Source organism: Diadema antillarum, unplaced genomic scaffold (assembly GCF_040938485.1).
Source record: "Diadema antillarum isolate AM-2024a unplaced genomic scaffold, OU_Dant_1.0 seq00001984_RagTag, whole genome shotgun sequence".
Classification (NCBI taxonomy): Eukaryota; Metazoa; Echinodermata; class Echinoidea; order Diadematoida; family Diadematidae; genus Diadema; species Diadema antillarum.
In genome coordinates this window covers 333163-355271 of record NW_027272642.1, presented here as the reverse complement: position 1 = coordinate 355271, position 22109 = coordinate 333163, and the positions used below count along the sequence as shown (strand labels likewise).

Sequence of the window (22109 nt, the reverse complement as noted above, 5' to 3'; positions counted from 1 at the left end):
CTGAAGTTGACCCGCCATTGACCTACAGTTGCTGTAACAGCAACTTCCATTCAAGAAGTAGATCCAAAGCACAAACAAACAAAACATCAAGCAAACAGTAGTGACAGCCAAGAATAAATAAATGAAAGACTACGTGTGGGAAAAAATGTATGTCTAAACTTCTTGTGGCAGTTTTATATCCTTTTGCAGAGGAAAGATGACAGATCATTGTTTAAAGGCCTACATGTATATCCTGATCAATTGCAGATAAAGTCAGTTTTTGTTTGATTGATAAGGTCGGGGAGGAACTGCTAGCATACAATTAATATTCTCATGGTGAAAACAGGGAAGTAACTCATCTAAAAAACAATTTTCATGAGTCTGATTTTTCAGCACACTATGTTTCCTCTGTTCAGTCTGAACTTTAAAACTATTAACCCGTTGAGGACGGTCTGATTTCGCTACAGCATGCATTTCCCATAGACACCTGCCCGAGTGTGCTCGGGAATCGTGCTCAATGGGTTAAAAAGTGCAGTGTGTATAAAATGAGATGCATTTGTACAAAGCAACAGAGCCATGACATGACATTTGTATAGAACTAAATTTAGACTCGGCTAGAGTAGAAGCATGCACAAAGAGCTTTATTTGTTTTGTTTTGTTTTGTTTTATTGTTGTTGTTTTAAACTGCCCTGTGTTTAGAAGGTACAAGATTGTTTCCTTTACACCTGAAATTGGTGATTTTAGCTCTGTAGAATGGACACCATTGTGCAGTGTATAAGATACAGTACAATTGTATGTGAAATGATGCTGTGATAACACAATTTCAGTTCCACAAGGATATTGACGAAAATAAAAGAAATGGTAGCCAAAAAGGTATGCTAACAGTATTACGGTCTGAAAGCATACAGACTGTATTTACTTTGGTTGCTACTGTACATAAACTGTAAAATGTTTTCTCGTGGAGTAAATCAATTGTCAAATCGGGCATAGCAGTATCTACCGATTTTCTGCATGAGAGTGAATGCAGGCAGATTATTTGGAGATATTGGTATCTCCATTTTGATATAATTGCAAGCAAATTCCAAATGGTAGAAGATGAATTTCGATGCCTTGTGTGAACTAAGTTGTACCTTTAAACTGACGTGTATGGTACCCTCCAGGCTGCTGGTGAACAGTGGGTTAAACTGCCAGGCTGGTCAGAACATTTTGATCTGTATTAATGAGTTTGTACACAGTATGTTCAAGGGGGTACTTTATAGGTACAGTACAGTATGTACACTGTACATTACAGCCAGTATGTGTGCACACGTGGTAGCGCCTTTTAATACAACAGGTGCATTACAGTAAGTATGGAAATAAAGGAAGCCCCTTGTAGAAGTCTGGCCTGCTGTTGACACCAGGCCATATGGCAACATTCACACTCATTCTCTCACACTCTCCAACTGTTCACTCGTACTGACTATAACAACACCTAAACCTGGCAAGTCTCATACATCACTCTCGTTAGTGTTGCTGACAGCTTGTCCGGTGTAATCGACCCTTGTGATAAAGCGCGAGCTACCCAGTTGGGTTTTGGGCCTTGCTTTTGTACAATAGATGTGGAATTCGTATTCTCCAACTTTCCTTTTGACCTTTGTGAGTGTTTTGTGTGTGTGTGTGTGTGTGTGTGTGTGTGTGTGTGTGTGTGCGCGTGTGTGTGTGTGTGTTGTTGTGTTCTCTCTTTAATTCCATAGGCCTTCAGCCTGAAGGAGTACAGTCGTACACTGTCAGAAACAGTTTGTTTTTGGTGTTTTGTTTGTCTGTCAGTCTGTCCCATATCTTGTTATGATATTGCTGTTTGTTGCGAAAACTTTCTTAACCCGTTGAAGACGAGTCCCCAAGAATGCTCAGGCAGGTGTCTATGGGAAATGCATGTTGATGGTTATAGCAAAATCAGTCCATCCCCAATGGGTTTTTAATCATTTCGTTGATACTAGGACCAGCTATGTGACCCTGCATCACAAAACAAACGAAAAGTCACCAGACATGGATTTTTAGTTAAGAGCAGATTCTGAGAGAGCAGACTCAAAGCTTTAAAATGATGTATAACTCAATTTAAATGGTATCTCCTAACCTACAATGCTTGTATCTAAATATCAGAAAGAAAGCACACACTCTGGAAAAGTGTGAAATGAGAAAAGATGCTCTGAAGTACAGGGTCTATTCAAGCACTTCCACAAGCTGCTCTAGCTGTGTGATGAATGGGACAAGTGGATGTAAACTACCATAGCAACAACAATGAAGGGATTATCAGATTAGGCTGGAATTGAGCATGCTCTATTAACACATTCTGTTTGTTATCAAGGCCAACTTTCAACACAGTAGAATCATTCTTTCAAGGTTTATTGTCAAAGTTGAAAGTGAAGAGTGTGTATAAAAGGATATTTGAGAAATGAAAAGGGGCCTCTCTACAAAAAATGGTTGAAGAAAAACTGCTGAAAACACACTTTCCCATTCATTTTATGATCGCAAACTATTAAAGAATAATGTAGTGGAAAAATAGAGCTCTCTTTCAGAGAATATGAAAACTCAAGATTGACTCAGTTGACCCGTTTCACCTTTTTTGACTCCTCACATAAAAATCAAGTGGTGTGACTTCTTGTTGGTTTTGTGATGCACGGTCACCCCATGCTAACATTACCAAGTTCAGGTGTACAGGTTGTAGATGCACTGATTAGGTTTAAGTATGAAAAAGTGAAAGGACACTGAACTGTGACTGAAAAGGTTTCAATATTTTTCAACCATTACACTGCTTCATGTAATTAATGTTTCTTGTGAATATCAGCTCTTATTAATAAGGACTAAACATTTGATATAAAGCAGTTTTTAATAGTTACCTGAAATGAAAGGAGTGAAAGTTAAGGTCAAATGTCGTTTTTTAATTAATTATTTAAATTAATTAATTTAATAGCCTAATACTATCATAGAAAACTAATAACTGCTATAATTTCTGGTCATGATTTTCACTGTTTATGTGAAAGTCCAATGATAATGGTGAATTATGGATGAAAATATGAAGAGTTTGTTCGCAAAAACCGATAAGTCCATTTTGATTTTGAAGTACAGTCTCTGTCATATGAGGTACAAAATGATACCTTTTGAATGATATATTGGTCACGGTGTATATAATGGTACATTTTTGAAGTTATGGTCAAAAGAAGCAAAAATTTTCTCATTATTCTCTTTACTTTTCTTGACCTTTAATCGCAAATATCTCCATTTGGCAAATATGGACTTATCGGTTTTTGCGAACAAATTCTTCATATCATACAGATTTCTATGGTGCAGAGAGGGTGTTAATGTCCATCATTGGTCAGTGGTCAAGATCAGTGAGCTTTAAAACTACAATGAAAGAAGAGCCATGTTCTTTATAGTGATTGTGTGAAGTGGAGGCACCTCTGTTCTCTCTACACACTTGACAAATTGCCTGAGTTTTTTTTTCTTTTTAAATCTTTGTATTCATTTTTCATGTTTTGATCAGACAAGAAATTTATGAGATTTGTGAACCTACAGTACTGGGTTAGAAGCCACCATTGTCAAAAGATGGATGGTCTCTCATCTCTGTTTACTAGCAGTGCTCAAGGCCAGAAACAGGGAACAATCAAAGCCCTGGTGCATTTAGCAACTCACTTTCGATGCAGCTTTCAGGGAGTTTTGATATTAAATGCAAAACTATTTTGATTATGGAGTTAGAAATATGTTTCTGAGACTAGGAAAAAGTGTGACGTGCCGTGGCAAATGCATTTGAACCAGAAACGTGTTTCTGTAGAGTTGATGTGAAAGCGCAAAGTTGTTTTGAAACGTGTTGATTGCTCTGACCTGCCCACCGCAACTACTGCTAGTTTAAACACATCTCTGCTCCTTGGGTCAAACCGCATCATGGCAGTTCTCAGTGACAAGGCCTACAGGGATGCCAAGTTTAAAAAAAAAAATTATGAGTGAGATTTCATGACTCGGCATCTCGGCACGCGAAAATGCGCACGAGCGAGGGTGTCGGAGGGGTTTTTCCCACCTCCCACGGTATGGAGCTTTTTTAATTTTCAGCTCTTAATGGTGCAGGTGCATACTTAAGTGACTATTTTTTACTTATTTTGAAAGACAAAAGGGAAATATACCTTCAATTGCAACTATCACTTTAATCCTTCGAGCTATGCTCCCTATCATTGGCCCAAGTTGCAGAATTCGCCCAATGCGTGAGAAAAATGGGTGCCATGCATGAGATCGTGAGACGGCCCCTTAATGCTTGAGTCTCACGCAGAATGTGTGAGACTTGGTAGCTCTGGGCCTACCCCCCCCCCCCTTCCCCCCCCCCCCCCAACAGAGTTGATACATTGTATGCAAAAACTTAAGAAATGGGATCCAGAAGGTGTTTGCAAACATGTTTTGTTAGTGGGTTTTGAAACACGCATGGGAAAAGGTGATAAATGCAGCCAAAGCACAGTGAATCTCTTCAAGGATAGTCATTATGTTTCAGGCCTCTCATTGACCCAGGTACAAATATACAAATCTTTTTTAATAATGGTAACTTTTTCCTTAAAGTGATATTGAGCACTGAGAAGAGACATCTGTCTGCCTCCCTCATGCCTCGTTGTAGAATACTATATAGCCATGGTGACACTTATTGACAATTGAGATGAGGTGGTGATGACTAGGCTATTAAAATTGAATTGAATATTGTTAATTTTTAATGTTTTGTTTTCTGGTGTTTTTTTTTTTTTTGTTCTCAATCAAGGTATTCAACAGGTTGTGTGAAGTAGCAATAGCTATAAACTGCTTCATCTGCATTTTGCAGTGTTTCAGCTACATATCAGAAATTACCAATTGTTTTGTGAGAACATCAAAATTTCATAATTTGTCATTCCAAAACTTGCAGTTCTACAGTACATATGTGTGAAGTTCAAATACATTGTAGACAAAGTTTCTCCTGTTTTGTTTGTTGGCCTTTACTACAGTATTTGAAGTAAAGTTGACTTGTTTTCTTTCTCTTTTACTGCACGTACAAGGTATATATATTTCAACATATATAATTATATGTGTTGTATAAGACTGATCACCTTCAGTAATGTCCATTCTACATTTTACAATTGTAGTTTGCCTAAAGTCAACAAAACTCAGTTTTTCAAATTCATGAAATTCTTCCGTCGAGATGTTTTCATTACAACTGATTGACAAATTGCCATTTGACAATCAGTTGCAAAGAACTCAGTTTGTTGTTGTTGTCTTAATAATGTTTCCATACAGTACATCTGTTTCCCCTATATGTTGTAGGCCTTGAACATGAATTTCAATTAACTTGTCTGTTTTTGCTGTATGTTTTTTCACCAGCATGGGGCAGACCCAACGTTATGTAATCGCAAGGAAGAGGGTCCCCTTGACCTGGCAGCTCAGTACGGCCGGCTGGACACTGTCCAGCTGCTGGTCAGGCTCCGGCCGGACCTCCTGTCCAAGGTGCCGGACTCGCGCTCCCTGCTGCACCTTGCGGCCAAGAACGGCCACCACCGAATCGTCAAGCTGCTTCTGGAAGCCGGCTGTGACATCAACAAAACGGTTCGTTCACAACTTCATCTTGAATTTTGATGAAGAATATTGAAATGTAGTTTTTGTTGTTGTATCATCATTATTCTTTGGTGGCTGACCAGTGCATATAATCGAAAGTTTACCTTCCGGCCACTCCAGACAGCAGCATTTGAAATGGATTTGTTTTAATACTTCTTTAAATCTTACAATATCGTTCCATATTAGGCATCTTTGCTTTTATTTGTTTGTAGAGGAGATAAAAAAACACACACACCAAGAATCCTGCCAATCAGCCACACCCGTACCCCCTACCCCCCATCCCACCCCACCCCTGTTGTGGAATATAAAGTAATAATGCAGGGTAAGTCAACCAATATGAATTCGTTCCACGTGTGGCAAGTTGTAAGTGTTGGTTCTGGTTTGCATTGTGTCTACCTTTAAAAAATAGCTAAGTGATCATGTTCTTCCCCAAGCAGGAAGTGCCGATAATGGGGAAGGCTTCGTGCGGAAGGACGAACCGTTCGCGGAGTGGGTTACGATGGTGATCTGCGATGGGGCACGTTCTTCTTGCCCTGCCCCCACCAGACTGTAGAATGCCAAGGGCATCGGAATTATAGATGACGCTGAGTTTTCTAATAGCGGGACCCACTTGAGAAGCCGTCAGGTCTTTTGCGATCAGAGAAGGTTCTACTGAGAGAGAAATGGGAGAGGGAAAGTCCGGATGATTCGGGAATTCATGGTTTATAGGCTGTCTTTAGTCAGCCTTGAGCTCGAGGAAGAAAGATACATTGATAGTGTTCTGCGAAATGAATGCATACCTTTATGTATGTGTACCTGTAGCCATGATACCAAATTCAATACCTATTTTAGTTTTGATTGAAGGTATTAGAATTTCACTTAAAATTTGTAATGTGCCACTTGTAAGTTGTAGGAGATATTTGCTTTGCCCATGTTGCAATGTAACTTTGCCTTTTTTTTTAGCTTGATGGTGAATGTCGACCTTGTGACCCCAATTTTTGTACACTGTACACATACACCCCCTGTATGCTGCACTGGTGTGGCAAAATTTGGCTCCAGGAATATGTACAATGGATGCACTCATGGTACTGCAAGTACTTTGTAGTTCCATGTTTGACAATGCAGGAAATGGGAGTCATTACGAAAAGCGCGTAAAGATGAAGTTTGTCCATGGAATTCTTTCTACATGTAGGCCTACATGTATGTTCACAAATTATCAGACATCAAACACAGCAATAACATAATAGAAAAGGCTGGGAATCAGTATTTCAATATGTCTCGGGGAGAGAAAAAAATTGAAGCAAACAAGCTATCAGTAATCCATCACTAATCCCTAATCTCATGAAAATTTATTTTACACTGAGCTCAAATGGTTTATGTCCTCCCCTCGCACCTCATTAAAGCAGACTCGCCGCCATCCCGGAAAAAGCGGAAAAAGCGAGAAAAAAGGAAAGTGGGGGGGGGGGGGATTGTGAGTATCCGTCGTTGAGTATCCGTCGTTGCGTCAATTAATTGCGCATTAGCCAGGAAGTGGATGGATTTCTTCTTTGAGCTGCAGCGTTGATGAATTGCTGCAGTGAACTTTTGGAAGGTCCCAGATTCTCTGCAGCCTATATCATCCTACTGTAATGCTGATTATCTTCATTTTGTACAGTCCTTAAACCCTTTCCATAAAGCCAGGGACTTTAGACAGGATGTACAGTGCTATGGGGTTTTTTGGTGCTGTCAAAACACTAAAAGCGTTTAGTAGGTATTTTTTTAATCATTATTAGTATTATTTATTTTTTTATTTATTTATTTATTTATTTATTTATTTATTTATTTATTTATTTATTATTGTTATTATTTTTTGCATGACCTACAAAGAGGTGAACATTGAGTGCACATTCTTTTTTTTTTTCTTTTTTATATTATTAAAGGACAAGTTCACTTTAAAGGGATGGTACAGTTTTGGTTGAGATGGGGAGTGAGGTTGCCTGTGATTGAGATGCACACATACAATGTTTAGGGCTTTTTACACTTGTAAAATTTTGCTTAGCCCCGGACTAACGGTGGGGCTAAGGGGGGGCCTTAGCCCCACCGTTGGTACGGGACTATCCTTAGCCCACTTTCTGTTTACACTCGTTTTTGCCAAAGTGGGCTAGCCCCACCGATAGTACGGTACTATCTGGCCCTGCAAAATAGCAGGGGTTAGCACCGCAATTGCGGTGCTAGCACCGCAATTGCGGTGCCAAGCAAGTGAGTGTAAACAGAACAAAAAAATAATCCGGGGCTAAGCGACGGAGACGAAGTCCGACCCTCACTGACCAATCAGAAACGAGGTAATCAAGTGCTGCCGGTGCGTGCGTGTACGTGTACAGTACACAGCGTAATTATGAATATTCATGTGGTTTGGAAAGTCCGGGGCTAAGAAATACGAGTGTAAAAAGGTCAGTTTTCTCCTTAGCCCCGGACAAGAGATAGTACGGGACTAATTGGCGAGTGTAAAAAGCTGAAAAAATTGGTACGGGACTAACGATAGTCCTGGGTCAGAGAAAGTCCGGGGTTAAGAAACACAAGTGTAAAAAGCCCTTAAGACTCATCAGGTACTGTATATTCCCATATACTGCTCATTGAAACCTCCTTGATTTTGTTGTCTCTAGTCTGGCCCTATTGGTATGTTCAACTCCAAATGCTTCTTCTACCCAGTTCAATGTTGTAGTCATGAGTAAACATTCACCATTTACCCAGCCAAACTAATGAGCAGTTGAGCGTATTGAATGGGACAAAACTTGACATTTACATTTCATCTGTATCTAATTGCAATGTTATGCTGAAAACGGTTCCATTACATGTGCTCCTGGGACAATTGCTCCCAAGTCCCATTAAATATTTGCATGCTATAAAGCCAAGCATAAATTCTACCCGCAATTATAACCCTCAATCTCATCCTAATCCTTACATCAAACTACGTAAGGTAAACCTAAAACCCTATGATCAAAATCCTAACCCTAACCCTATTAAAGTCCTTAGAGAAAATATTAAAGACCGGAGCAATTGTCGCAGCAGCAAATGTCGTGTCAGCACTGAAAACAACATGCACAATTGGAGACTTGTACCGTACAAGTGTGTACATGTACAATGTATGTCGTTTGCGACATATTGTTTGTTGAAGACGTGTACTGAGCTCTTCTCAAGTTGAATGGAAATGTGGTCTATGACATAATGCTTTGTGTCTATCCAAATTGACAGAGTGAGGTACAAAATGTAAATGACTGATATGGCAGGAATTTTGTGGTTTTTCTGGGTTTCTGTTGATTGCTCATGTGATTCTACAGCAGATAAGCAATGAGAAAAACAGCTGGCATATTATGGACTGAAATAGATTTGTGTTGTATTGACAGATGCGATGCCATCTTCACCATTGCAGTTTGCTCGACGCAAGGGAATTTAGCATGTAGCAGTAGATAAACATTTACACACATTTAAAGACTATGAAACTCTTTGTTTTTTTAGCCACTTTCACGATTGTAATGAATCCTGCTTGAATGTTGTTTTTCTATCTTACATAATTTTTCTAATGTAAATTGTTTCACAACTGTAATTGTTGTTTTCTGCTCTTTCATTTAAAGAGTTATGGATACAATTACAAGAAGTTGTCAGCGATGAAAAGTTTACATAGATTAGAAGTGAAATACTCGTGTGTTGAGTTGCTTTCATGAATTATCATGGTTAAAGAATTAGGCCCTACCTACTGTGTCTAAACAGCTATCATATCAATGCATCAGGTACTGTAAACGTGGAAATTTTCGCGGTACATTAATTTTCGCGGATTTCGCGCTACGTTCGGCTAGCGCGAATTCAAAAACGCGCGAATATATCTTCACAATTTTCTATGCACATTTTGAACGGGATGAATTGTGTGCGCTTCATCGATGATACTGCTACGTAGTACAATGTACAGGCATGTTTACGCTACTAGTACTTTGCGAAGAGACGATAGATTGCTGTGTACTGTAGCATGCCGTGTGCACCGCGCGCACCGATGCTACATTCCCCCGTGACTACGGTACTACAGTCACAGCTGTATTACGTATTTGAGTGCTTGTACTCGCAGTCGAGCCGCTCGCTACGTCGCTTGTTGTACGCTGGCATAGCAAGCTATGTAGCAGAGGCTTTGGATGAAAGCAGTGAATGTGTACTACAGTAAAGTAACCTGCTGCGGAGCGCGAATTTAAGAACCCGCGAATACGTTTTCGAGCTGCTCAGCGCGAAAAATTAATCGCGCGAAAATATTGATGTTTACAGTATATGGAAAAGATTTTGAAGATATTGTGAAAAAGATATTAAAAGCACTTCATATTTTTAATGAGAAAAATCAACAAATGTATACTCAACAAGGATTGTGAGGTACAATGTACATTGTACCACACTTACTGAAATGAGCTTGAATTGAGAAATTGAAAGATACATTGTATTTGATATTAGGTTAATTGTATCATGTATACACGTACATGATGATCAAAGTAATGACAATCGAGAGGAATTTAATGAAGAAACAAGGATATGAAATAATTTGTTAATTTGAGAACAAATTGCCATCAAACTTCTTTTTTTTCCCCCATTTCTTAGGGATTTGAGCGAAACCACAAATGACTTTGTTTGGTTTAGTCTTCCCTTTTAAAACACACCCAAAACCTCACCTCACAGACCAATATACATTGTACCTTGTAGACACAGTCAATACTACCAAGAGGAATGCATACAGCGCCAAAGACTCAATACTCCCATTGATAAAGTAGACTGAAAGAGGATAATACATAGCTCATCCCTGTTTCGACGCAACGTACATTGCAAATATTTGACCGAAAACGATATGTGTAAATACAACGTTCATTTACAGTGTACAAGCACCACCTACATTTCCCCCTAGAGTAAACTTCAATACACTGTCCGTTTGTGCATTAACATTTGAAGTTACATTTTTGTAATACTGTGGTATTAAATGTCGGGGTTATTACTTGGCAGCCTTCTCATCAAAATATCTCAGTGATAGATATCACAGTAATTTACTTGGTACCATTCTCATTCGCAAAATAACCACATATTGTATATATTTCTGGTATAAAGGACTGTGCTTGCGCATGACTTCTGCAGGAAAAAAAAAACCAACAACAACAGGAAGTGTGTCAAATCACATGACAACTACATGTACTCTGCTGTGACGACGATTGGTGGTGCAATTTGGTATTTCATGGCATGATTCACACTCAAATCTTGCGCATATGTTATTTCGTGTAAAGTTTGAATTACCACCCGAAACTTTTATATCATGGTACAATTTGGCGATGTACTGACATGTATTTCAGGTCGTACAACATAGAGTGTTTATCTGCTTTTACACTAGTATGAATACATACATTATACCATGGCATTTGTATTTCAGCATTAATGTGGCTGCTCCTTGTTTGGTTTCTCAAATGAGTATCTGGAAATTGCTGAAGCACTTCCTCTATAATCATTAGGTAGAAAACCCTCCGTTGACTTTGATCTTTGCAGTCTTTATTAACTTGTTGACTCTAAACACTTGATGGTTCTTCCGTTGACTTTTGATATTTAGTACATCCGGTTCCCCCGTAAAGCAGTGGTATGGAGCCGATGGCTTGTCTGTGTTTGTTGTTGTTTCCTTGTTTCTTGATTTGCTTGCTAAGCATGGTGTGAACGCACCTTCCCATTTTGTTGACACTTTGCAACGGATAGATGATCAGGGAAAATTCTGTACCATCTTCATAAAGTAGGCCTCAGGTTTAAAGGCATAAGTTATCATTTGCAGATGAAACAAAAACCCAGCTTTAGTGCTTTAAAATAGTTCTAAAATGTGAGTTAGGGATAGAAACGACCACTGTCAAAATTTGAATCATTAAAATCGATGGTAAATATTGTTAGATATACAAAATATGATCAATAGTTATGATAAAAAATGTTTCCATGCTATTAAAACCGTCTACAGTTACGGTTTATTGAGAAAAGTACTGACATCTCCTTATATTTTAGGCTGTATTGCAAAAATTATATATGGTATTAAGATGTAATGTGGTACAACAGACCTACATGTGCACATATGCATGAAAGGCGATATCTTGAACATTTTTCAAATCACTGCTCCCAAAGGTAAAGATAAACTGGTCCATTGATATCCAGTAGTTAGGATGACTAAAAGGCGCTTTTGTAATAGCTCATGTTGAGATCAAACTTTTCAGCTGTTATTTATGTACTTCCCCCAGAAAGAGATTACCTCATTGTTTCAGGTGAAACCTTTCCACTTTTGATGTCATATTCTGCTGATTCTCACACCAGTAGGGCTTCACTTTTATGAAGTAATAAAGGAAGTGGTCACCTGAGACGATGGTAGAGTGAAAACAGAAACCCACTTCTGACAACTTAAAGGGATAGTTTAGTATTGGTGGAGATGAGGATTTAGCTTTCGACTTTTTGCAAGATACCAAGAAACCACTTATAGTACAGAGCATACCATTCTAAGAGGAATTTGAAGTTATTTGATGAAAATCAAATAATTTCAAATAATTTTAATTTTGGAATGGCTGACACGTCCAAAAACAAAGTGAAACAAAGCGATCATAATAAAAGGAGGGTCCCACCTTTTGTTAGGGTCGCTTTGTTTTGCATATATCTCGGTCATTTCAAAACCAATTTTCATCAAATAAATGGTGAATTCCTCTTGGAATCGCATGCTCTTTCACATTTCATAAGAGATTTCTCATTATCTCACCCAAAAATATTAGAAACCTGAAGTTAGGTCTCAACCAAGACTATACGATCCCTTTAAAGCTTAAAAAAGCCTCCTCACTGGTCTGTGGTAAAACTCACATCTACCGGTGTGAAACTGATATGGATTGATATACATGTAAAACGCAATGATGTGAAAGAAAGAGAGGGGGTGGTAGAGGAATTGAGAGAAGACAATTTTGATAGATGTACATGTAGGCGTTGTACACTGTATGTTTGCTGAAGAGGCATACTGTGGTCTTGAATCATTTCGCTGAGGTTTGCTTAATTGCATTTACTGCAAAAAGCAAATCATAGCTTGTCATCTACGTGAACTTTGCATGTCAGCTTCCTGTTCTTTATTTTCTCTTCTTTTTCTTTCATTTCCCCTAATAATCTCTTTCAGACCAAAAATGGCACCGCTCTTCACGAAGCGGCCGTGTTTGGCAAGATCGAGGTCGTGCGAGTGCTCCTGGAGCATCGGCAGTCCATCGACGTCGAGATCGCCGACAGCCACAGCGAGACGGCGCTGCAGAAGATCGAGTCGCACTCCTCCAAGGTCTCCCAAGACATCTCCAAGATGATAATGGGTGAGAGCGCCCTCGTGTGGGGCAACTTGAAAGGAGTACACAACCATGTGGCAGGTCGCAGACCTGCGCGATTTAGAAGTTTAGTCTGACCTCAATTATCTGGCCCTTACTTATCCAGACTTCTCTATTATCTGAAATTCTCCAAGTAGTGAAAAAGAAAAAGAAAAATAGAAATGAAAAAAGAGTGATTTCAAACAAACTTAAGACTCCTGTGAAACTCACGCAATTTAATCTATGATATACACTGAAGAAAACATGTTATTGATTTTATAGTAAAATGTTGGAACTTCAAGACTAGCTGTATGATGTAAGTAGTTTCTAGCGTGATACACCCCTGTTTGGATGAACACTTCATACGCAGCTACCACTGGGTCAGCAGTGTACATGTACTCATACACAAACATTGTTTCTTCTATGGCTGCGTTCATGCGAATTTCGTAGCCAGAATCACAAACATGAATCATGATTCAAAACGGCGTTTCAAATCACGGTCTCAGCGGAAGAGCGTTCACGCGGGCTTTCGCAATGCTGATTCTGGCTCAGCTCATCCTTTGCCATTGCGCAGCGCACTGCGCAGTTTGACCTTGTCTCTGCAACTCGAGCCAGACCTCCTTATTCCAGCTGTACAGGCCTTTACGTTTTTATTTCGATGAATACTTTCCGATAAGCTGTGGCATTGCAGGCTCTGCCCACAGATCGAGGAATAATCCTAATTTTTCTTCTCTCCAATTGTTTCCCTTGGTAGACACAGCGCTGCAGCTATTACTTTTATCAACTCAATCGGAGAGTGATTACATGTATTATGATATTAAACAGTTAACGTTAGATACTAGCATAGAATCGGTGTATGGCGTTGATGTAAACAAACAAGTGCAAGTATGGTACCAAAACACACGATTCATAGGACGTACACAAGCGCGCGAACAGAACTAGAAGCTGTGCATGAGATACCCCATGAGACACGCATGCGCACAGCGCACAATGACGTCATAGAATCATGATTGAAATCACGGTTGCGTTCATGCGGTTTCTGCGATCGTGATTCTGGCAGAATCATGATTCAAAACGCCCTTTTTTTCGCGTTTCAGATCGGCGTTTTGAAACACGTTTAAATGGAAAAATCGCATGAACGCAACGCAACTAAACACATTTAGCGACTAAACGTGTTTAGAAATGCAATTCTAGTTTTGCATGAACGCAGCCCTAGTCAGTCCAAACTGCTTTTTATACGGATGGCAGTCAAAACTGCTTTTTATACGGATGGCAGTCAAAACTGCTTTTTATACGGATGGCAGTCAAAACTGCTTTCGGATGGGCACCAGTCCCAGCATGGCCGTATAGCAAAGGTTAGACTGTAACAAATAAAGTTTTGGCTTTGATATACGGAGTTTTAGCAAGGAGATTTGTAATCATTATTTTTTTTTAATTTAATACCTCTATATGATGCCACTGATTCAAAATATGTAATATTTTGAGGACAAAAGACAAAACACAGATTAGATAGCCCAGTTATGTGTACCTTGAATATGTGACCCTGCACCTCAGAACAAACAAAAAGTCGCCAGACATGAATTTTTAGTTAAGACCATATTCTGAAAGAGCAGACTTTAAGCTTTAAAATGATGTATAACTCAAATCAAATGGACTCTCCTAACCTATCTAACTATTGGAAAGAAAGCACAAACTCAGGAAAAGTGTGAACTGAGAAAAGAGGCTCTGAAGTACAGTGTCTATTCAAGCGCTTAGGCCCTAAATCTTTACCAAACTGTGCTGGCTGTGCGATGAATGGAACAAAAAACAGGAAGTAAACCACCAGAGTAACAAGAATGAAGGGATTATCTGATTAAACTGAAATTAAGCATGCCTCATTAACACATTCCGTCCATAATTGATGCCAACTTTCAGAGCAGTAGCACTATCCTTTCAAAAGTTATTATAGAGTTGAAAGTGAAGAGTGTGGACAAGGTTTTTCAGAAATGAAAAAGGGATTCTAAAGACACACCGAATCACACTATTCTACCGAAAATGTTCAAGATAAACTGCTAAAAAAACACACTTTCCTGCCCGTTTTATGATACCAAAGTTTAGCATAATGTAAAAGAAGACCCGCTCTTTCAGAAAATATGAAAAAGTCAAGTTCGGCTAGGTTGACCCATTTCACTTATTTTCAGTCCTCACGCAAAATCAGTGTGTGCGACTTTATGTTCGTTTTGTGGTGCACGGTCACATATAAACATTAGATTTAAATGAAAGTCCAGTTATGATTTCGTAATATTGCATCACCACTGTGACATAGCAGATTGTTGTAGAGTTTCCAGGTAGAATGGGTGGCATGAGGACACAGTGGCATGTAGACGTAATCAATACTTTCAAGCAGATAATCTACTTTTCCTAGAACTTTAACTTGGTATATAGAGATCTTTCCCACATTCACTGAATTCTCATTTAATGTGCTTGGGGGCAACTTCCCCTTTAAGCAATTGAACCAGACTGTCCCTTTAATACAGAGAAGTTCAGGATAGGGAAGAATCTTGTCTACCGGAAACTATAAAAGACACAATTTTTAGAGCAGGCCTAAGAGAGCATCAACAGTTACCAGTAATCAAGCTTGGCAGGTAGTCTGGCTATCCAGACCCCCTCATGGCCATCAGCGGTATACAGTGTAGACATACACATAGGATAGTCGACATCAATGAATTGGCTAGTTCTATGACCCTTTTCAACACCAGGCAAAGGTGGAAGAATTTGCCCTTTGACATCTTGTCATTACAACATTCTAATCTCATCCCCATTCCTATTTAATACTCATACGTGTAGTTTCATGAGGAGTCTGAAATTATAAGACTATCTGTCCTTCAGACAGAGTCAGGGGTTGGACAACTGTCCAAGCATTTGAAAATATTTTATGTCAGGAGCAAGGAACATCCTGGCTATCAAAGATATGTGGCTGTATAGAACATAAATGACTCCTCTACGGAAAGAAAGAGTCCCATAAATAGACACTCTTATGATATCTGAGTATCTAGTGATGTAGATGTCATACAGAAATCATGAACAAGAATTAACAGACCTAAGTGTCATGCCTTATGCACAAGACCCCGCCCCTGGGGTCTTTCTCATGCTCACACACCCGATAAGCTTTTTCTCATGCGACACAAACTCACCCCTCCCCCCCCCCCCCCCACCCCCATCACAAGAATCATAGATTTCCAACCACTCAAAAGCCACATTTCGATACAGTATATATCCTTTTAAATCAGAATAAGCCGCAATATATCTAGGCCTATGGTACAATACCAGATTGCATAATTTACAATTAGAAAAGTAGAGAGAGAGAGAGAGAGAGGGTTATTAGTAACAAGTAATTAGTACTCTCAACGACACCATGAGAATAGTCAACGGTTGCCTGCGACCAACCCCAGTGAAATACCTCCCTGTCCTCTCTGGAATTGCCCCACCTGCACTCCGTAGAGAACACCACATGGCCATTCTGGTGAAGAAGGCTCTTCCAGACACCTCACACCCCCTACATGCTCGCGTCACCAGAGCCCAAAACCTCACCCGCCAACGCCTACGCTCTCGTCGACCCTTCAGCCGTCATGCTAAATCACTAGCAACCTCCAACTTCAACCTTATGGAGAAATGGCAACATGATTGGCAAGTGACGACAAAGCCCACACAGTTCACCATCCCCCCTGGCATAACCATCCCACCAGGAGCCGATCTCCCTCGTAGAGAGTGGGTCACCCTGAACCGCCTCCGCACTGGAGTAGGTCGCTTCGGGGCCAACATGCATCGCTGGGGCCTTAGTTCCTCAGCAGCTTGTCTGTGTGGTGCACCTGAGCAGACAGCGGACCACATCCTGCTGGAATGTACCAAGCTCGGACCACCTCGAGGATCCCACACTAACCTGACCAACCCATGCCCAGCAACTGTGGAATGGCTGCGGCACCTTCAAGACGTAGCATAGCAGCAGGTCTCATACGCAAGAAGAATTAGTAACAAAGAAAAGTACACTGTTTAATGATGTCTTGTTTACTAGGGATATGTGGTGTGAAAACACATACTAGTACTCTTCTGATGTATGGAGAGATAAAGCCGTAGATTGCTCCTCATATCTCTTGCAAGTGGCAGTCATATGTCTCCAAGTCGAACAAATGCGCTCATAATTGCTCCGGAGATGCTGAGCAGATAAAAGCCTTTAATCTCGGATCTGATGAGTCAAAGGAGTTTTGACAGACTGGAGACAGTTATTGCGCCATCAGCTGCTTGATTTATAAATATGATTATAGTTTTATTAAAGCACTTGCTGAATTACAAGTACGCTAAAAAAAAACGCACAATTACAACAACAAAAAAACTTGTTCAAAGTTGCGTCAAGCGTTTGCCTGTCCTTTACCCCAACAAATGTTTGTCCTCTACCCCCCTCTTTTTTTTTTTTGGGGGGGGGGGTGAGGAGTTGTGGATGAGGGCAACTGTTTTCTTCTTTATCTACAGGGACTTCTAATCTCATCCTTGCAGCTTTTAATGGAAAGTTACTTTTTTTTTCTAGTTGGTTTAAAGCTGTTTTGAAGATTCTGCTGTGCACGTCACAGACTTAATTTAGCCAGGGACAGAGGCCCGGGCAAAAGGTGCTCAAGTTAATTCGGTGGAGTCTGGGGCCCCAACAGCACTTTTGCTGGTAAATGTGGAAGGCTTGAACTGCTGCATGAAGGCAGTCACTGTGTAGATAGTGATTGGAAGTCTAGATGATACAGTCTTATTTAGATATAACAGTAAAAAGATTTTTATTTGCTGATTCACTTTTAGCCATTTGTTTGTTTTGGGATTTTAGTGAGCTGTGTGAGATTAGTGGGCCCCCATGGGGAATAAAGCTTTTGCCATCGTTGTTACCATGAGGATTTGGGAAAAAGAAAGAAAAAAAAAATCAGGGATTTAAAAGGTTTTAAAGATTAGATTTGGAAAGCTTTGATCATCTGAATACTGATCTCAGTGCAGTGTCAGAGATTAGGGAAAAGGCTGAACATTTGCTTGAATAAAAGTAATTTAGATTGCCATAACTTCCTCAATACTTGGATATTTCTTTCCAAAATTAACATATTATCAGTTGTCCTTGCTTCTTTCTTAGAATGATTCAACACAATTTTCTCTCCTGCTGATACAGTATGTACACTGTATTTCTGTATACTTCTTTTATACAGGGGACATGTAGAATCTGTTTCTGTATGAAAAGGCCTTTGGAAATTGTTATGCCATCCATGTATCCCATACATATCCAACACAGAAATTAATGTAAAAAAAAATACAAGTTGATAGCTAATATACAAAATAGATCCATATGTAGACAGATAGGTAGAGAAATAGATAGATGGTACTGTAGATGAATATATAGGTGTTTAAAGATAGAAAAAGAGTTTGAGAGAGAGAGAACAGGCATATGTTTTGGATGAATACAAACTGTAGCTAAAGAAACAAAAATGATATTAGTGTTATCACTAAGTCCCTGAACATAGATAACAAGTGATTAGATAGATAGATAGAAAGATAAATAAAAAGAGAGATATATATAGAGATAGATGATAGAGATATATGTTCAAGATACACAGAGAGAAACTGAAACCTACAAGTTTTTATTACTGAGCCGCTTAGCAATGTTCTTGACAAATCACTTGTATGTGTACAGTCTGCTCTTCCTTGTTTTACTGCTGTACAGATTACGGCGATCACATTACGGATCCATTTCGGGGTCCAGACACAGCAGCAAACTGGGCGTGTGATTTCCGAATCAAGGCGATCTTTATCCCCAAGATCTGTCAAACAGCCCTGAGTTTACGCTGCCAGACGATGCTGATTAAAAGCTGTCAGTGCATGCTTGCAGAAAGTGTGCTCATCTTCACATTGGCCGTGAAAATCTGAACATTACATTGGCTCGATGTGTCTTTGAATATATACTGTCTCGTCATCTTTGTACACATGCTTGAGAAATGGAAATTAACAGCTGCTATCCCTCTTTCTTTCACAGAAGTTTGGCGTGGATTGTATTCGAGTTTTTCCCATATCGAAAGCCATAACTTCTTATTCATATCAACAAGACACATGTGGGAATGCACATCGTACATTCAATAGTTTGCCCTGACCTGACTAAAATGGTGTGATTCTAGCCCTTATCATACCATGCTTTATTTACAGCAGAGAAAACAAATGTTCTACAGCATTCCTGTTTTAGTGTACCAACACTCAATGCTGTTGTAGATGGTTTTGTATATTTTTGTGTGTGTTTATTTGTTTCTCATAGATTTTCCCTTCTACCTTTATGATAGAGCATGAAAACAGAGCCTTTGCACAAGTTTTGGCACCTTTCTTTACTTTTAGAGCAAAATAGAAGACACATCTATCAAATATATGTTGTGCATGTGTGACTTGCAGTGGGTGAACATTTAAAACAGGCAATTGTGTGGAAGAATCATCCTTTGAAGATCTAAGCTCAATAAAGTCTAATCAAAATCTGAAGAAAGGTTACACTCACGCATTGATTTACAAAAACATTGTATTGTATTATGTTATCAAACTGATTTTATATGTTTATTTTCTTTTCATTGTTGTGTTGTTCTTTATCTGTTTTACACCTTAGCCCACATACGAGGTGAACCTCTTCCGAGTGCAGTGGAGAGCTCAGTGTCACCGCTGTACAGTGATGGAGAGCATAGGGGGTCCAACCCCAGCCTGGGGCCGGGGTACGACGGCGGGCTGCGCCCCTCCCACAGCCCCACCCACTCCACGCCGGATGACGCAGACATGTCGCACAACATCTACGACAACGTGCCCAACGACGGCGCCTACCTGCGACACTATCTCCACCAGGAGCTGCGGGCCTTCCACAGCTCGCCCCCGTCCGGGCAGAGGGTACTCAAACCCCTGCGCTCCCACGTACCACCGGCAGGAGGGGACGGGGACGGAGATGGGGGTGGGGGCGAGCTCTACATGAACGTCAACCAGATCCCCATCCTGAGGAACGCCGGCCCGCCCAAGAAGCCCCAGCGCAACTCCATCGGCATCCTGCTTGACCAGATCTACGACGACGAGGGCTCCCAGGTAGAGTTCCATACCGACGTCCACCAACAGCCAGAGAACCGGCTACCCCTGCCTGGATCAGGACCGACACACTTGGAAGTCAAGGGCCCTCAGTACTCCCTCTCCAACACCTTGTCAAGTCAAGGTAAGGGACCTTCACAAGTGTGTGTGAAAGAGATCTTTTTCTACTGCTTCTTCTACATGTGTGTGTCGTACATCATCAGCTGAGAACCACAAGGGTGCTATTGTATTAACCCTAAAAAGACTGGGCTATTTTGGTAGCTCGAAAGACTGGGGGAGGGCCTAAAGGGCCCCCCCCCCCCCCCCCCCTTAAGATCTCGGCTGTGGATCGCGCGATCGCCGCGGAAATTTGCACAATGGTAGTGTGCGATGTAATCTACAAGATCGTATATCTAAATTTTACAAAATAGTCTTCTTTTATTTTATTTTGATTAATTATGCTAATTTATGCAAGAAATCAGACTCTTTGATCTAAATCAGTAAATAAAGCTCCAAAAGTGCTCATTTTTGGTCTAATTATTCTTAGTGGCATTCTTTGCAAATGTACTTGAAAAAAAAATCGGTATCAAAATTAATTTCTTATTTATTTTATTGTTTTATGAATTTCTTATGTATTTCTTTGTTTTATTGACCTTTTGTTTTTGTTGTTTTTTTAAACAAAATTTGTGGCAGACACTTTTTGAAGCATAATACTCCTAAAACAAATTAATTTTAGCCATTGAGAGTAAAAATAAGCATATTTATATGAACCATGTGAAAAAACTCAATTTGCATTGACTTTGTACACAAAATCACATTTTTGAGCCATTTTCGGCCTCACGTGCATGTACAAAAAGTTATGTAACTTCAGAACTGTACCCCCGGGCGTCACAAATTTGGTGTCAAAATGTGCGGGAAACTCGAAAGAAAAAAGTCATAGAACATCGCGGCGAGAGCATTGCGTGTTGCAGAGTAATCGCGCGAAATGTCTTTTTAGGGTTAAAGGTACAGTTGTAACCTTTGGGAGCAGTGATTTAAAAAATGTTCGAGATATGACGTTTGATGCATATGTGTAGGTCAGTTGTATCACAAAACATCCTACCATGTAAAAATTTTGCAATAAAGACTATTTCTTATAAGGAGATATCAGTATTATTCTCAATAAACCGTAAGTGTAGACAGTTTAGTCTAGAAACATCTTTATTATAACTATTGTTCACATTTTGTATATTTAACAATAACATTAATCATACTGATTCAAATTTTTACATTGGTTGTTTGTATCCCTAACTCAAATTTTACAACTATTTTGAAGCACTAAAGCTGAGTTTCTGTTTCATCTGCAAATGGTAAATTATGCCTTTAAAGATTTGAGCATAGATAAATTGAAGCAATCAATTTTCATGAAATAAAAGAGTTTATTTAATCAAAATTGGATAGATTTGCATTAAAGCGTTGTTCCAAATATCAGGTAAAATAGCACCCTTTTGGCTTGGACTTTTAACATATTACTGAAAATGGAAATACGAATATTAAATCTAAAATTGACACCATCATGTAGAGGAGATCAATCTCTACAATGTGATACCAATATTAAACTCAATAACCCCTTAAAATTGCCATAGCACCCCTCTGGTTATCTGCCAATAACATGTTCTTCTAGCTTCTCTTCTCAGTCATCCATTCTACCCACCTTCTTTCTTGCCTTTTATTTTCTTCATCTGCCTTTGCTCTTTTTCTTCTTCATCTGCTATTGTTTTTGTTTTCTTCTGTTTCTTCTATTTCTTGTTCTTTCCCATCTTCTTCCTCTCCCTCTCCTCCTTCATCCTCCTCTCTGCTGCATCCTTCTTTCATCTTCTTCTCTATCTTCTTGATGGGGCAAGGGTGGATAACTTTAGGGGATATTTTTTTCTTCAAGTGCCTACCAGTTCCCAAACTTTATTTGTTTCCCAAACTTTTTGACTCATCCTGCCAAATTTGCCATGGCATTGTCTGCAGTGAGGCAAATATCTGTCAGTTTTTTAACCAAAGCATGTACACGCTTGGCATAGTATTCATTTCCTGACAGTTTGCAGGATCAATTCAATGGGGGGAAAACGATTGGCAAAGAATAGACAATGGTTGAAATGA

General features: G+C 39.6%; 2 protein-coding genes across 2 annotated transcripts in view; both read left to right on the top strand.

Moving 5' to 3' along the window:
- LOC139713484 (uncharacterized) overlaps positions 1 to 19781 on the top strand; it is a gene marked incomplete at its 3' end in the record, with an annotated part of 71870 nt that extends 52089 nt beyond the window's left edge. The window contains exons 5-7 of the mRNA XM_071625212.1: positions 5344 to 5565; positions 12725 to 12908; positions 19540 to 19781. Of these exons, the coding sequence (XP_071481313.1) occupies positions 5344 to 5565; positions 12725 to 12908; positions 19540 to 19781 (648 nt within the window). The remainder of the gene's footprint in view (positions 1 to 5343; positions 5566 to 12724; positions 12909 to 19539) is intronic.
- A 104-nt stretch (positions 19782 to 19885) lies between these two features.
- LOC139713490 (uncharacterized) overlaps positions 19886 to 22109 on the top strand; it is a 118132-nt gene continuing 115908 nt past the window's right edge. The window contains exon 1 of the mRNA XM_071625217.1: positions 19886 to 20124. Within this exon, the coding sequence (XP_071481318.1) occupies positions 19890 to 20124 (235 nt within the window). The 5' untranslated portion in view covers positions 19886 to 19889. The remainder of the gene's footprint in view (positions 20125 to 22109) is intronic.